This window comes from Lissotriton vulgaris, chromosome 4_1, assembly GCF_964263255.1.
Source record: "Lissotriton vulgaris chromosome 4_1, aLisVul1.2, whole genome shotgun sequence".
Classification (NCBI taxonomy): Eukaryota; Metazoa; Chordata; class Amphibia; order Caudata; family Salamandridae; genus Lissotriton; species Lissotriton vulgaris.
Genome location: NC_141691.1, coordinates 24,854,633 through 24,871,230, shown reverse-complemented (window position 1 = coordinate 24,871,230; position 16,598 = coordinate 24,854,633). Strand labels below are relative to the sequence as shown.

Genomic DNA, 16,598 nt, shown 5'->3' with positions numbered 1-16,598 from the left:
ACTACCTGGTCACCACTCACTGCTTTGACCACCTCAGCCATCATGTCTTCTATCCACTCCAGGGATACCACCAACCACTGCCACACCACTTCTACAAACTTGCAGTAAACCCATTCAGCAGGCAACTCAGCACCATCCTCTATACCTCCATCTCCACAGAGAGCTTCCCGGCCAGATGGAAACATACACAAGTCAAACCCCTCCTAAAGAAAGGGTCTGCTGTCCCCAAAAACTCACAAAATGCTGTCCAATCTCCCTGCTCACCTACCCAGACAAAGTTCTAGCGAAAGCCATCAACAAGCAGCTCAACAAATTCCTGGAACAAAAGCACCTGGGCGAACCATAGCACTGAGACCTGTCTGATTGGCTCAAAGATAATATCAGACCACTCCTCACCCGTGGGGACACTATGGCACTGATCCTCCTTGATTTTTTTGGGGTGTTTGACTCAGTCTCCTCAACAGACTCCACAACATAGGCATGCTATCAAGTAGGTTGCCTCCTTCCTGACAGGACGCACACACAGAATCTTACTGCCTCCCTTCACCTCTGCACCCAAAGACATCATATGTGTCGTACCTAAGCAAGTTCGCAAGGATTTCTGCCAGTTCGCGAGGGTTTTGTACAAGTTCGCAATTGCGAACTTACATGTCGGCTCGCAACGGTCACTATTATGTTGTTTCTACGTCTGGTTCATCATCACAGGTTCCCAGCACCCTCTGTTTCACCCCTGCCACCCTCTGTTTTCCCCATGCCACCCTCTGGTACATCAATGCCACCCTCTGGTTCATCATCACTGTAGATTATGGGGGGGAAAAGCAAGCACACCTGCCTGCTTCAACTGACATGAATTAATTTGGGGTTGATTTATTAATGTGTCACTGTTTTAAAATTCCAGTCTGGCACCTGCTTCCTTATCTGTAATTTGCTTTCTGTTGCAGTGCAATTATTTCTTCCAGGACCTTTGTGGCCTACTTGTAGCTATTCTATGAGCCTGCTGTGAGGGTCAGAGCAGGGTCATACAATTGTTGCAACTAGCAACTGAACTCTGGAGGGTCCCTTGTCAGGAACCACTAAAAGAAATGGTTACTAATGATGAGTTTGAACTTTTGAACCTGCTGAATGCTTTTTTTGTGTTTGCAAGGAATTCTGCCAGTTCGCAAGGATTTCTGCCAGTTCGCGAGGGTTTTGTACCAGTTCGCAATTGCGAACTTACACCGCACGCCGCAAAATTGTATCACCAAGAAAAAAAATCTGCTGCGTGCGAATTTGCGAATTTACCAAATATCCGCAAAATCCGCGAGCGTAACGGATTTTCCGCCCATGCTTAGTCGTACCACAAGGATCATCACTCAGCCCCACCCTGTTCAACCTGTACATGACCCCTCTCACAGACATCACCAGATCCCATGGACTTAACATAATCTCCTACAGAGATCACTCCCATCTGATCCTCTCACTCACTGAGGACCCTTCCAACGCCAACACCAACTTCTGCAACGCAATCACCAACATAGCCAAATGAATGTGACACAACTGTCTTTAGCTCAAGTCCGACACAACCGAAGTACTGATATTAGGAAATAACATCTCTACCTGGGACCACAGCTAGTGGCCTGCAGAACTCAGACCCACAACAACACCGACCAACCACGCACACAACCTCAGCTTCAGCCTTGTAGCCAACGGACCATGAAAAGACCAGTGAATGTAGTCACCACCTCCTACTTCCACGCACTCTAGATTGCACCACAGAATCTTCAGATGGATTCCAACCAACACCAGAAAGACTTTCAGTTAGGCCCTCGTCACCAGCTACCTCCACGACGGCAACACCCTCTACACCAGCATCTCCACCCAGCTCCTCAGAGGAATCATCCTGGACATCCCCAAAAGAATCCACATTACTCCCCGCCTGAGAGACCTCCACTAGCTCCCCATCTAGAAATGATGCCAGTTCAAGTTCTTCATGCATGCCTATAAAGCCTTCCACAACCTAGGACCTGTCTACCTCAACTATTGCCTGCACTTCTACCAACCCACTAGACACCTGTGCTCCACTTCACTCACACTCACACACCCCCCAAATCCATCCCAGCCACAGCAGTGGCCACTTTGTCTCCTAAATCGCTGCCAAGACCTGGAACCACCTTCCTTTCAATCTGCTACAGTCCCCTCGCTGGCAGTCTTCATAAAGAAAGCTCTACAATCTGTCTTGCTCTCCAACCCTGGTGGAAACTCACTAATTTTCTCATGAGGGGGGATTTTACTCACTCGTTATTGCTGGCCTGAATTTATATACTCCATGTCCTCTCATGTAAGGGTTACACAAAACCTGGGAATGGACCTTCATGAAAATCTCTCAACAAAAATGCAAGAAGCACGGGGCAGCAATGAAGCAATGATATTTTATTCAATGCAGGACCTTAGGCAACCTCTCCCCTCCATTGATAGAAGCCGGCATAACCCTCGGTAAATCTCTCATTTCAGTTTAGGCTGAATTATGCAAGTGACGTTAACTTGGCTAATCGATGGCATCAATAAGTTTCAGGCTTTTTAATGAACAATATATTTTCACCATCAATAAGATTTCTTCATTGGCTGCCGTCTGCTTCAGAGTATATTTTAAAGTCCAGACATTTGTCTACCACATTTCACATCAATGCAGTTCCTGACATCCAAGTCCGTACCCTATACTCTTAAAAGGTACTTGTGCTCAGCCAACCTGTTCTTGCTTACTTGCCTTGAGCATAAAACAGATACTTATGGATGCCGATCTTTTTCTATTTCTGCAGAAAAAATGTGAGATTCTCTCCTATTGACCCTCAGTGCAGAACCTCACTTAGCCATCTTTAGGAAAGCAATTCAAACTTTGCCCTGATTTAGATTCCAATGGACAGTCCATTTTCCTGCCAGGATGACGGAGTAAGCTACTCCTTTGCCTTAGTGGAGGTACCACCCTCCAGATTCATAAATGCCCACCGAGCAGGTGCTCATTTATAAAGCGTTGGCAGAAACCACCATCTCAGCAGTTTCTGTCAATGTATTTTGATATTTGGTGCAGGACTCTGACACCAAAGAGTTGTATTCTCCATTTAATAAACAAATCTTCCCTTGCCACATGAGTCATTTCCCATGTGGAAGGGATCATTATTTATTTTCTACAGTCCATCACCACCACGGTGTGCCTGGAAGTGACTGACAGTATAAAACAGCTATATGTCCACCCACCCTAATTGGGTAGATGGACATATAGCCAATTCTCCACCAGCACGTTTGCCTTTGGCCCATTGGAGAAGTTTGTTCATGGTGATGATGATGTACTCACTGCTGTGGCAAAACATAATGTCTACCCGCATTTAACTCAGGTGGGTGGATCAGTATGTTGACAGGGGGAACTATGTCACCAACATATGAATCAGGCCCCTGCCTTTGTAATCAGTTATTCTTCTAAATCTACCCCTGATTTGTTATGTATCATTCTTATCAATGTGTTAGTGCAATCTGAAAATAACATAACATGATACTATATCACGTGATATGTTAATGCAATATCAAGCCCAAGTTATCCAAATTTCTATATTTAATGTTAAGAATACGATACCGTTGCTGGCTTCATTCACTCGAAAATGGAGCTAGGAAAGGACGCTAACAAAATGTTATCCACATTATGAAACAACTGAAGAAACTGAGGTCCTCCTTGTATTCATTTGTCCAGCATATTGTTTGTAGAAGAAATGTGAGTTTCTAAAATTATAGGGTGCTTTTTAGGTTGAGCCTAGAGTCAGAGCAAGTGCTGCTCTTGTGAAGATCTGCAGTAGTTCAGTAGGTGAGTGTAACAACCGGATTCTAGGACCAGATGGGATCAGCTCATCAGAGCACCTCCAACCCAGTCGGAACGTAATCACCTCCCTCCTTAGAACGTATTTACAATAGGTATATATATATATATATATATATATATATATATATCTTGTACCTAAGGATGAGGAAATAGCAATATACATGCATAGGTTTTCTACAATATCCCACTCATAGCAGTTAGTCTCACGGCAACTTAGGCCCAGACTAGTCTACCCTAGGGCAGTTCTGCTTAGTTACCATTACACACTGACCACAGTCAGTGCTCACTCGGCAAGTCGCAATCCTGCGTGCCTACACACTAGTCTGCAGTCCTAGTGCTCTCTTCCTCACAGCCCGGTCCACAATCTGGCGGACCTAAGCACTAGTGTCCCCCCTAGTGTTCTCTCACTCACAGCCCGATCCGCAATCCGGCGGATCTACACACCAGTGTCCCACCTGGTGTTCTCATTAACGCTGCTTACCAATGACGATCACTCTCCTATGAATACCTTTGGAAGGAATCTCTAATTGGCTGCTCGGGATATGATACTACAATAACAGGAATTACCATCACTTGCCAAATTAAAGCATGTACCATCTATTCTCCACATCAAGGTGTCCCTCTCTCCCTCATTGCTCAGTCACCTCTTACCTGACCGGGAATTACATCCGTTCATGAAAACAATGCCTGACTAAAAGACCAGGTTACCCTGATTGAACAAGAATACGAGGCACATGTTGGTTCACTAAGAACTGGGGTATTTTATTACAATGATCATAAAAACACAATACTATACTATAACATATATCCTGCAAAGAAAAGTGAAAGGTTAGAATGTGCACACTATAGGTTATGGACAGACATCACCTTATGGACACAAAGTCGGGGTTCGGCAGTCATCTAGGTTCCCTTCTCGTCTGTGCCTTGGCTCGTCTTAGAATCACACCTCAGCAGTCACGAGTACATGTCTGCACCGCTATGCTCTGTCTTCTCTGCTTTCCTCCAAGTCACTGGAACCTTCCTTTTATTAGCTGCTGTCTCTCTCTCTCTCTGGCCTTTCTGCACTACTTCTCTTTCCTCTTCAATCTTTCTCAGAGAGTATCAGCTTCATGATCTTTTTCGGACTTCAAAATGGCAACTGTCTGCCTGGAAATAATTAATGGCATTGATGCTAACGGCTAGCTGCCGTCTACAGACTGACTCACTGCCTCATACTTTCGCTAATATGGAAGCTTGTCCTTTCAAGGAACGTTACGGCCAGTAACCTGCCACCCACCAAATTCTTGTACCTCCCCGTACCAAGGACACGCTCTCAGTCGGCCGATGTGATGTTGTGTCTTCGGAGTGGAGAAAAATACAGTCTTTCAATAAGGGCCAGCCTGAGCCGGTTCTCTCCAAGCGAACAACACTTCGAAACTAAAACATTACACTTGACCTAGAAGCATCTAAAGCTGCCGGGGCAGAAAGCAAGATGGAGTCTCTCCCGTTTGAGGCCTACAAGGCCCGAAATAAGCATAACTCCATAGAAGGTATACTAACACTCTTGCAAAAGGACGGATTATCACTGATACTAATGAATCTATCCCCTGCCATAAGTTTATAAGCCCTGATCTAAGAAAAAGGGTACGAAAGTGCATTACTGTGCCTTATGAATAGGCCCTGTCTATAGTTCTAATCCTTGCACTAGAATGATAATAGACTAGAGTCACATCCAATCATCCTCCCTCAAAGGAGGGCCGAAAAAGTCGGTCAGAACAGTGAGGGAAGCCCTGCCTACTCCTTCACCCATATTTTAATTGGCTTGTGTCTTTGTCCTTCGTAAATGCTGCCTTCGGATTCATTTATAAGCCTGTTAGTCCATCCTTATTAATGCAATGTCGTCATCTATATCCTCCCATGGCTACTGGCCCCTTTACTTGCTTGTTACCCAGTATGTGAACTTTTTCTTTATTGAGCCTGGAGACTGGCGGCTGCATGTTTGCTAAGCACACAGCTGGTTTTTGCATGCTGTGGGTAAGGTGAGTTGCAGGACAGCCTCAGCAGTGCACCCCAGGACGGCGGAGAGGCTGGCTCCTGTTCCTGCTTTAGGAAGGGCCCGCCGCCCAGGAGAGCGCCCATCCGCCTTCACCGGGGAGTATATGGTGAACCAGCAGAGAAGCTGGAGGCCATCATCAGGGACCCCAAGGCTCCCATCAATGTGGAGAGCCTGCTGGTAAGTGCTGCACCCCAGTGCAAATATTTTCTTTTTGTAGGAGCATGAACCAAAGGGAGCGCGACCCCTATGTCCATGTAGTTAGCCACATGGGTGGGGTTGCAAAGGTCTACACTCCCACCTTCTACTGTGATCTCATCTTTTCAGTGGTGAGATTCAGCCACCAAGGAGAAGGAGTAGCTGACGTGCATCCTGTAATCACCAGGAAACTGTAAAGGTTTCCATCTGGGATGAGCAGCAATATCACTCTTCAGAAATGAGGCAAAATTTTCCAGAACTATAGACACATAAATCTGCTAGGTGGGGCACTGCACATTTTCAGAAAAAGAGTGTTTTCTTCTTGTTGTTTTTAGTAGTTTGATGTTGTCTGTAGCTAGATGGTGCCCCGCCTTTATCTCTTCTTCCCCTGCCCTCTTTATGTCTTTTTCTGTTTATCTCTATCATTATTCTTCCCTTTCTTGCCTTCTCCTTCTCTTTTGCCAGCGCTCTCTATGTCTCTCTCTCATGCTCTGGCTCTCTCTCCACCCCTATTCCTCTCTCTATCTCTCTCTCCTTACCTCTCTCTCTACCCCTCTCTTTGCACCCTCCCTCTGCCTCTTTCTAGCCATCTTTCCCTTCTTATCTCACACTTTTCCTCTATATCCCATCCCTGTCTTTCTCTGTCTTCATCACTATTTCAACACCCTCTCCCTCTCTTGTCTCCCCATCTTCGTCTTTCTTTTTCTCTATGTTGCTCTCTCTACCTCTCTTTTCCCATCTCCGACATCTTTCTCTGCCTCTCACTCTCATACTCTCAAACTCTCTTGGCCCAATTCACAGAACTAACTTAAGACAAAATCCTAAACGCACTACTTTTGTCTTAAGTTTGACTTAAGACACACTTAAGACACACTTAAGACAAACTTAAGACAAACTTAAGACAGACTAAGGACAAACTTAAGACAGACTTAAGCTAGGATTTTGTCTTAAGTTTCTCTTAAGTTTGTCTTAAGTCTGTCTTAAGTGTGTCTTAAGTCAAACTTAAGACACAATCTTAACTTTACTACTACTAAATGCCTTCTGTGTATTGCATATCCAATATGTCCGGTATTCTAGTCTTGACTGTCTCTCTCTTCTAGCAATTACAATGTTTAATACGACATTATATCGATTGACATTGGATACCAAGGGCCTGATTTAGAGTCTGTTAGATTGTATACTCTGCCTGCCGTATTACAAGTGACACAGGACGTACTGCACTCATGATCTGGCGAACAGGATACTCTGTCATACTTGTGAAAGAATATCCATCTGCCAAAGTCTAAATTAGCCTCTAAATCATAAAATTGTTCCCAAGAACTGATTATATATCCCATACACAAGCCTGACATCCCTTTCTTTATAACTATTTATTTAATTTTATTTAATGATATTTTCCATGGGGTTTTATTTTAAGTCACTATCTCCATTATTTTCTATGTGATGGTGTTACATTATCAGTGGTTATCCATGTGTGGTGCTGGGCTTACACCACCTCTGCTGTGGAGAACATATCAGTTCAGTTCAGTAAATCTTTATTTCGATGACCAAAAGTCACCATAAAAATACATTATACAAAATACATAGATTACATTTCTGAACCGAGCAACTTTAAACACAATTTAAAATATTAAAAACATATCACATTTCATGCGTCATTACTCAGTCTGTAGTTTTTCTAAGTCTTGCTGTTACTTTCAAAAAGAGTAGAGTACATATTGTTTTGGTTACGGTAACTTTTGGAGTGTAGTTTGTGTAAAGTAATGGTGATACTCTTTTGTAGGTTAGTGAACATCCCTATCTAAAACCCTATCTAACCGTCCTCTAACTCTTCCATACACCTCACTTTTCCCTTCCCTTTAGCAGCTAGTATTCACCGTTTATGGCAGCTCCTCCTTGTCATTCCCATATTTGCAACTCAAATGTGTGTGGAAACTCCATAGCAGGGGGGAGATCTCTCCAAAAACAAAGATACTACGGAATCATTTGTGAATATGCATCTGATGTTTTACTTAGATTTGGTATCTTATAAATCCACCTTTAATTTGATATGGCTGCTATTTTACAATGATAAAATAGGCGAAACATGTCCTTAGTTGTTCCATTTTGTAATATTCTCTTACTATTTTAAATGCTAAAAGGTTGACATTTCATGTTCTATATGTCCTAATAAGCTAAGGGCATGGTATACAAACAGATCAGTCACAAATAGTGGTCAGGATCTGTGCGCCAAGTTCTTTTAAAATATCTGCAATACACCATATGTCATATAGAGCTGCATTGCAAAATTTCAAGTTACATTGGGTGTCAAAGAAGCTGGCGTAATGTATATTAAATAGGTAGGGCACTTTTTGTGACTCCCAGTTACTGGCTCTAAACACGAGCCTAAAGGTTTACAGGGAGCAGTCCACATATTTGAATTCCAAAATGGATTTTCATTTTCAAAGCAGTCCATGTTCCTTCCCGGAAACTGTTCTACTGCTACAAACAAAATCCCATTTTCGAAAATCATTTACGGGAGCAGCCACCCCAACACTATTCCTAAAAGGAAATCTGTCCAATGGAACAGCATTCCTCTTCTCAATGTGTTATCACCTCTCCCCAGGATTGAGTAACTTTCAAACATTTCATTATCACAATTGCAGTTACAAATCAGTGCTACATCTCAATGCTAATCGTAAACAAAGAAGCAATGCACCCTTCATGGCTTCTATTTGTGATTAAGAATGAGTTAGTAAAACTTTTTGCTAAACAAAAAGTCTTTTAGCGAATCACAAAGTGTGTTTAGTACATACCAAACCACCAGTTTTATGACAAGAAAATTATTTTGTGCATCATTTGATGTGATGCATTTCAAGAAATTGCAAGGGACAGTGTTTTCATGTTTGCTCACATACAGGTTCAAAGATGGAAAAAAGTTTGACAAACACCCCACAAATCTCTAGTACCAACAATGAAAAAGTGGCATGAAGCTGCTGCTCACCTCTGGAAACTTTGAAATTGCTTTCATGAAAGTAATACTGCTGCTCTCGGCACAACATATGCTGGCAAGGTAAACCAAGGTAGGCATTTGCAATACATCATCAGGTGCAGAATCCATACCTGTTTCCCTGAAGCTCACAAACCGCCTTTGCTACATGACTCCAGTCCAGAGCTCCAGGTTCATTTCTCCACCACTTCTCCATCACTTGAACACACTGATCAGTGGAGGCGCCAAGAACGATGTCTGAAAAATAGTCACAGGCTGGAATAACCCATTGCAAGTAAGGACCACAAGAAAGATTGATCAGCAGCTCCCCTTTCACACCACCTGGTAAGAAAAAGGTACAGAAATGGATTACTGATTACATATTTTGAAGTCAATAAATTAAATTAAATTGACCTCTGGTCACCCCTTGGTAGTTTGGCACAGAGCAGTCCGGCTTAACTTCAGAGGCAATGAGTAAAGCTTTATTGCAACACTTCTTACAGTGAAACGGGGAAAACACACAAAAAAGATAGCACACCTGGTTCGAAAAATATAGTTGAATTTAATGAACAAAACAAGACCAAAACTACAGAATACAATAAGTAAAAATTGAGTTCTGAATTTTAAAAGCATAAACTGAAATGTAGTACTTAAAAGCATAAAGTGCCAACTAGGGCTAGCTGGTCATGCTTGGCCAGGGCACATCCTTAAAGTTCAGCCAAACCACTGTCATGCGTGGACCTGATATAGGACTAGGCTAGTTCTTCTGAAAATTACCTTAGCTGTGTCATCAATGGAGCCAAGATGCAAGAATCAAAGGGCGATGTGTTATCGTCGACCACAGGATGAAGGTGATCCTACAGCTTTGAGCCACGCAAAGTTGAAGATGCATCCAAAATGGAGTATCTGTGCAGAGCAGTCAGTGATGCATCGCCCTCAATCCTCTCAATGCTGGTGATACTTCTGATATTAAAGAGATGCACTAGTTACAAGCTGCAGAGTTGACAGCGATGCATGGTTTCTGCTGGAGCAGCACTTCAGACCGACTTCCAAGAGTCCAGGACTGGGTTAGCACCACTTGGCAGGGAATACTCACCAAAAGACGTTGATGTTCCTGAACCAGGAGGCAAGCCGCCAGCAAGCTCTAGGAGCCACTTGGGTTCTGGATGCAAAAGAAGTGGGTCCAATCCTTGCAAGGAAGATGGCAGGCAACAGGTCAGCACAGCAGAGTGAAAGCCCATCAGCAGCACATCAGTCCTTCTAACCTGGCAGAGTATCCACAGATCCAGTACTGTACTGAGTTGGGAGGGTCAAAAGTCCAGTCCTTATTCCCACTGGTGCCTGTGAAGTGGGGGAGACGTCAAAGAGGGGCTTTGAAGTGTTCAGAAGAAGTCCCTTATCATCATGGCTCCAGACTCAGTACCGTGGGCTAAGCAGATTATGCAAGTTTAAATATGAGGCTATGAGCAGTCCTTTCCACCCATCCTGCTAAGGAGGGCCCATCAGCATTCAGCTGGCCCTTCAAATCACACCTAAACTCCCTTTGTGTGTGGTTGTCTAGAGGGAATGCACAAAGCCCAGCTGTCATTCACCCCATATGTGTTTTTGGAGATAACGCATCCACACCACAGGGGATTTGCATCTCACATTTTGGAGGAGAACTGGGTACCCTTTCTAAGGGATCACTTGAACCACCAAACCAGGCAAATTGTGATAGATCAGACAGCCAGCAAAATACCAAAGTATCCCACCACAGGAGCATCACTAAAGATGGACAATGTCACACCACCGCCGGAATCAGTTAACACACATGAGCACGAATCTAGGGCCTCAACCATACACCTGATAGGGCAGCACATTGCAAAATGAATACAAGAAGGGGCCCCAGGGCCTAATTGCATTCCTCTAGCAGTCTTAAAGGGTAGAAGACTGTGCAGGAATTTTGGACCCTCTTTTTCTTGAAATCATATCCCTTGGTATAATCCCAGCTTCATGGAAAGGCTCAACAATCTCCCCAATGCAAACATGTGGACACAGTTTGCTACTGCTTGGTCGCCCTGATCGACAAGGAGGTAAACTGTTTAGCAGCAAGAGTGGTAGTAGATCTCACATCTTGGGCAGAGTAGAATGCAATCATTCCACTCAACCAGACGGGTTTCTGTAAAACTTCAGGCATGACAATAAACATCTTGACTATTTCACTACTCACGGACATGGCAAAGGCCTCCAATCTGCTACTATACCTGAGCTTCATCAACTATAGCACAGTCTTTGACCATTTAGATAGGGCAAGGCTGTGGAGGAAGCTGGCCCACTGGAATATTCCCCATGCTCTACTAAACATGCTGATACTTCTCCACATGTACACATGGATACAGGTGAAACTAAAAGCAGGTATGCACCTTTCCAGGTGAGTACCAAAAACCTAATGCCTGAAGGAAGGGTGTGTTCTACCTTGTTCAAAATCTTTGTGGCTGACTTGATGCAAGAACTCAACAGAAGCAATTGCCATGCCTGTGAGGAAATACCTTAATCAGCTTCCTGATGATGTAGTCCTGGTCACCAACACCCAGGTTGGCCTGCAACATCTCCTTAACACAATGCTTGATTATGCCACAGAGAATGGTCTGAAGGTCAATTTTGAGAAAATACGAAAAATATCTATCAACAACAATAGAAAAAGCAATGGACCTGGCACCTGAGCAACACACAAATACAGTTGGCAGATGATTAGATGATTATAAGTACATAGGCAATATTATTGATATAGAAGATGTATCTGAAGTGTTTTTGATAACTCAGGAATTAAAGGTGCACTGCTATATCAACGGTTTGTGTATACTGATAATGAGTGTACAGTGCCACCTGCTAAGGGGATATTTCCCTAAAACCCCTAAATGTATGTACGTAAGCCCTACACAAAGTAAATACAAAGTAAGTCCAGGGCACACTTGAACAACGTGTCAATCAAATGATAGCTTTTAAAGTTCCAAAAAGTCTCAATGTTCAATCTTCAATATATTCATTCTTGTTTTATTATTCAATGAAACACACGAAAACCAGCCGATACGTGTTTCGGTGCCAATGGGAGTTATCCTGCGACTTCCACAGGGCTGGGAAAGCTACAAATAATACTATCAATGTATGAAAACAGTAACAGCGTGTGTGTTCGTGGTAAATTAAGTGTCTCGAGAAAAGTGTCTTTCACCTTAAAGTAAAAACCCTAATTCGACATTCGGCCAAAAACAACAACATCTGTGGATATAACAAAGTGAGAATGTGTAAAGGGAAAGCTGTGCATCATGATTTTATGAAAAAAGGTTCCCTTAGGGCAAGCCTGAAGAGCACTAAAATGTAAAAGAAATGAAAGCATTATGTGAATGACAGAAAAACTGGCCAACTCTATTGAAGCACAAAATACCTTTGGAAAGTGGTGACAGTCTTGGTATGAACTGTGGCAGCAAAATAAATATAACATATATATATATTCACAGAAAAAACATAGGTTTTAGGGGTGTTATAGCTGGTTGGACATTTCACTCGTACAAAACAATTGAAATTCCTGCGTTAAAGTTAGTTGAACTAACTATAACTCATGCGCCCACAATCCTCTGCTGATGATCTCACATATTACATCATTCATGACATAGTTTATTTCCACAGTCCCAAAACCAGCACTTCTACGACTAGTCCTGAAACTCCCAAAGTAAGATTCATAACAAAGTATTGCAGCCAGTCCAACCAAATACGGAAAATACTGAAAAATAGATGGGATATATTAAGGCAAGATCCCATCTTGAGAAATGTCGTCAGTACCACTCTGGGCATTTCGTACAGATGAGGACAGTTTGTGAAAGACTGTCTAGTACAGAGTAATTTATCCACAAAAGAAACTGACTGGTTAAAAACTACGAAAGGGTTCAGGAAATGAGGGAATTGCAAGGCATGCAAGCACAGTCAGAACTGTAACAAGATCTTCCTACCTAAAACGAAAATTGAAATGGAAGATTAATACCCTAATCACGTGCACTACGGAGTTTGTGGTATACCTTATTCGCTGCCCTTGTAACTTATGGTACATAGGGTCAACCACAGCATCTGTAAAAAAATGCATTCTAGAACATTGGCGTGCGATTACCAATCAGGACTTCTCATACAGCACTGGGAGACATTTTAGCCAAATCCACCAGAATGACGTATCAAAAGCAAGTTATATGGGGATTGCCACGATTAAAAGTAATATCGGAGGTGGAGACAGATTGGGAGCACAACGGAAATTCGAGTCACGGTTGATTCGATTGGCAGGCACCCGCTTTCCCAATGGTTTAAATATGGATGAGAAGTTACATTCCCACCTTTAAAAATGTATAACCTAAGTAGACAGTGGAATTGTTAGTAGGAGAGCTGAATTCTCACTATATACATTTAACTTTTAAACTTCCCCTTCCTGCACACCCTCACACCTTTGTTACTTATACCAGCTAGATTAACTATAGAAAATATTATGTAAGGATGCTCGTGTCCTTTGGTCCTCGAAGTATCAATATGGGTATCAGAGACTAACTTAATGCTTATTTTTTCATAGTAAACCAATACTTTTTCCTTTTTCTTTTCCTTTTCTAGATTTGGAATAGGCGATAGCCTATCAATCTTCAGCTGTACTTGTTCACACAATTAGCTAATTCATAATTTTTTCTTGTTACTGTACCAATATTGTCTTAATGTAAATGTACACATATGTATATATTGGTTTGTTTAAGCTGGATATATGGTACTCTACCGTAATTTTCTTTGAGCTCTGATAGCTAAATCCATATTTTTGCATTGGTCCTAAACCATAATCTTGGACCAATTAATGAATTTTGCAATACTTGAATTGTATTAAAATAATAAGCTGGAGTTTTATATTCTCACTTATGAAATAATGTATTCACACACAAAATCACAATGGACAGAATTGTTTCACTGGATTTCAGTGACAGTAACTGATATTAGAATTATTGTCTATCAAGAATTATTAGGCATATAGGAAAAGATGTTTTCTATTTCTATGTATTTGTGTGGTTATGAGACGAACGCGGGTCATGTGAACAAGAACAACTTTCTGGTCGAAACGCGTTATCCCTCGACTTTTGGATATGCCGAATAAATATTACTTCCTCCCTCGACTTTTGGATTTGCTGAATAAATATTACTTTGGAAGAACTACGGGCTCGTCTGGATTCTCTGACCTGAATTCTGCTTTTGCATGTATATATATATATTCAAGGAACTCCACCCATATGGAAGAAAGAGGCCGCAGACGGGGAGACTTGGAGGCTGAAAGACATTTATTCGGCAGACACAGCATAGCATATGCATTTCGGCAGGTATTCGAGCCATCTTCAGTGCTGAAGGTGTTGCGTGGATGCTGGCACACTGTAGCGTCTTTAAGTATCCCGCCAACATCCTATTACCAGGTTTGTCGCTCCGCCCCTAAATGTCATCATAGGTGCAGCGTGGGCTAACACGCCTACAGGTTCCAGAATGCAATGTTCTGGCACAGTATGGAAGCTGGGGGGGATGGGCTGCCTGGAAAGTTTTCAACCCTCAAGCTGTGTCCGTATTACGAAAGTCCGAGCCTCCTCGGGTCCCCTGGCCCGCATCCCCATCCGCAGCAAGCAGGATCATAACGGCGGGGGTAAGGTAAGCCTCACCCAACGTGCCATCGATGACAACATCACCGCTCCAAATCTTTCACTTGCCTGGATGGGGGCCACAGAAAATCCAGTACCCTGGAAAACGAAGAAATCTGCATGAGCAGAAAACCAGCAAATCTGTAGCCCAATTTTTAGATGCGGTGGCCTCTTGTACGTGATGCTAGTGGTCACGTTGCAAATGTTCAAGGAACTCCACCCATAGGGAAGAAAGAGGCCGCAGACGGGGAGACTTGGAGGCTGAAAGACATTTATTCGGCAGACACAGCATAGCATATGCATTTCGGCAGGTATTCGAGCCATCTTCAGTGCTGGAGGTGTTGCGTGGATGCTGGCACACTGTAGCGAACTGCGGTATCGTTGTGTGTTCTTACCCTTATTGAAGACCTGCAGCGTGCCCTGCCTGCCGCTTTTGCTAAGATTTCACTGATATCGCGCCTGCTTGCCGCTTTGTTAGAATTTATTTGGTAACGCGCCTGCTTGCCGCTTTGTGAACATTTTACTTGTAGGGCGCTCGCTTCCGCTTTGTAGAAACTTCTTTTGTGAGGCGCCTGATTGCCGCTTTGTAACGTTTCTCTTGTAGCGCGCATTTGTCACTGTTTGGAAGCATTTCCATTGCACCAGCGCATTTCGCCCCAAGCGCTCCGCTCCGCTGTCCCCTACGCAGCCATTTTAGCTGTTGTTGTCCTCCTTCATGACCCGCCCCGCCTCCCAGCTGAGACGCCCTCGCCCCTCCCCCTCCACCATCCATATATGACAGGAGTTCCCGCGCGCAGCGTTTACGCGCAGCGATCGCGCCCAATCCGCGCCGAAGGTGCGCCAAAGGTAAGCCCGTCTACGCCCGTCCGCGCCTGGACCGCGCCCAGCGCCAGACCCCCTGCCCCGCGCGCTACCCAGCCCTCTCGCATTACCTACGATGCCGCCACCCTCCTAGCCCTTAACCCCGGTCGCGCCCCCAACTGCGTCCAAGCCGCTCCGGAGTATATTTTTAATGTTACACATAATTGTAAAAACTTTGATGTACAAAGAGGCATCCCTGGAATCTTCCGCTTCAGGCTCGGTCCCACACACCCTCACAGTAAGAATCCCCTCCCCAAGCACAAAACAGGATGGTTATCAGATAGTAGGAACCCATATGGTGTGACGGATCTCATCGGGTGGGGGCCTTGATCTACTGTAACTCCTTTGAACAGGGGTGATTCTCTACAGCTGGAGCCATAAACTACATCGGCAGGGCTAAGTGATAGCCTAGGACCGGCCTGGACAATCGGACACAGAGGAAGAGGAGTGTCAGAGGGTGCGGTAGTGAATAGGGTGAAAGGGAGGTGTCGGACGGGCACAGGGTGTGATTCTCAGGGAAGAGCAGCGCAAATGGGGGGAGGTTTATGGCCCATGCATAAGACAGAGAGCGGGGGTGACCAGTGCGTGGGGGAGATGCTTGCAAGGGTGGGGAGCCATGCTGAGGATCAGCAGCGTGCAGAGAGTGGGTCTGGTCAAAGCATCTAAAATGGCTGCCGTGCACGACAAAAGTGTGGCATTGGAAAAAAAGCAAGATGGTGCACACAATGTTTATCAATACGGATTAATTTATAACAATTATTTTTAACAATATATTTACTCGCAGTGTCAAAATGGCGGTCAACACTTCCTGATTTCCTTCGAATCGAACGTCAACAGACGTCACGCAGCAAAAAAATAGAAAAAAACACTCACGCTCAGCCGCTGGAAGACAAGTATCAACATATATGAGCCTCCTCAACCACCCTCAGAAAACATAGGGGGTCAGGATACGTCTCTCGTACCCCCTTACCCGTTATACCCATTTCTCACATTGTTTTACCTCCATCTTGTAATTTAATT

The 16,598-nt window shown here is 43.8% G+C and overlaps 1 protein-coding gene across 1 annotated transcript in view; it reads right to left on the bottom strand.

Annotated features, from left to right (window-relative positions):
• LOC147718257 (nicotinamide N-methyltransferase-like) overlaps positions 1 to 16,598 on the bottom strand; it is a 169,862-nt gene that overhangs the window by 48,632 nt on the left and 104,632 nt on the right. Inside the window, exon 2 of the mRNA XM_086966663.1 lies at positions 9,177 to 9,384. Within this exon, the coding sequence (XP_086822789.1) occupies positions 9,177 to 9,384 (208 nt within the window). The remainder of the gene's footprint in view (positions 1 to 9,176; positions 9,385 to 16,598) is intronic.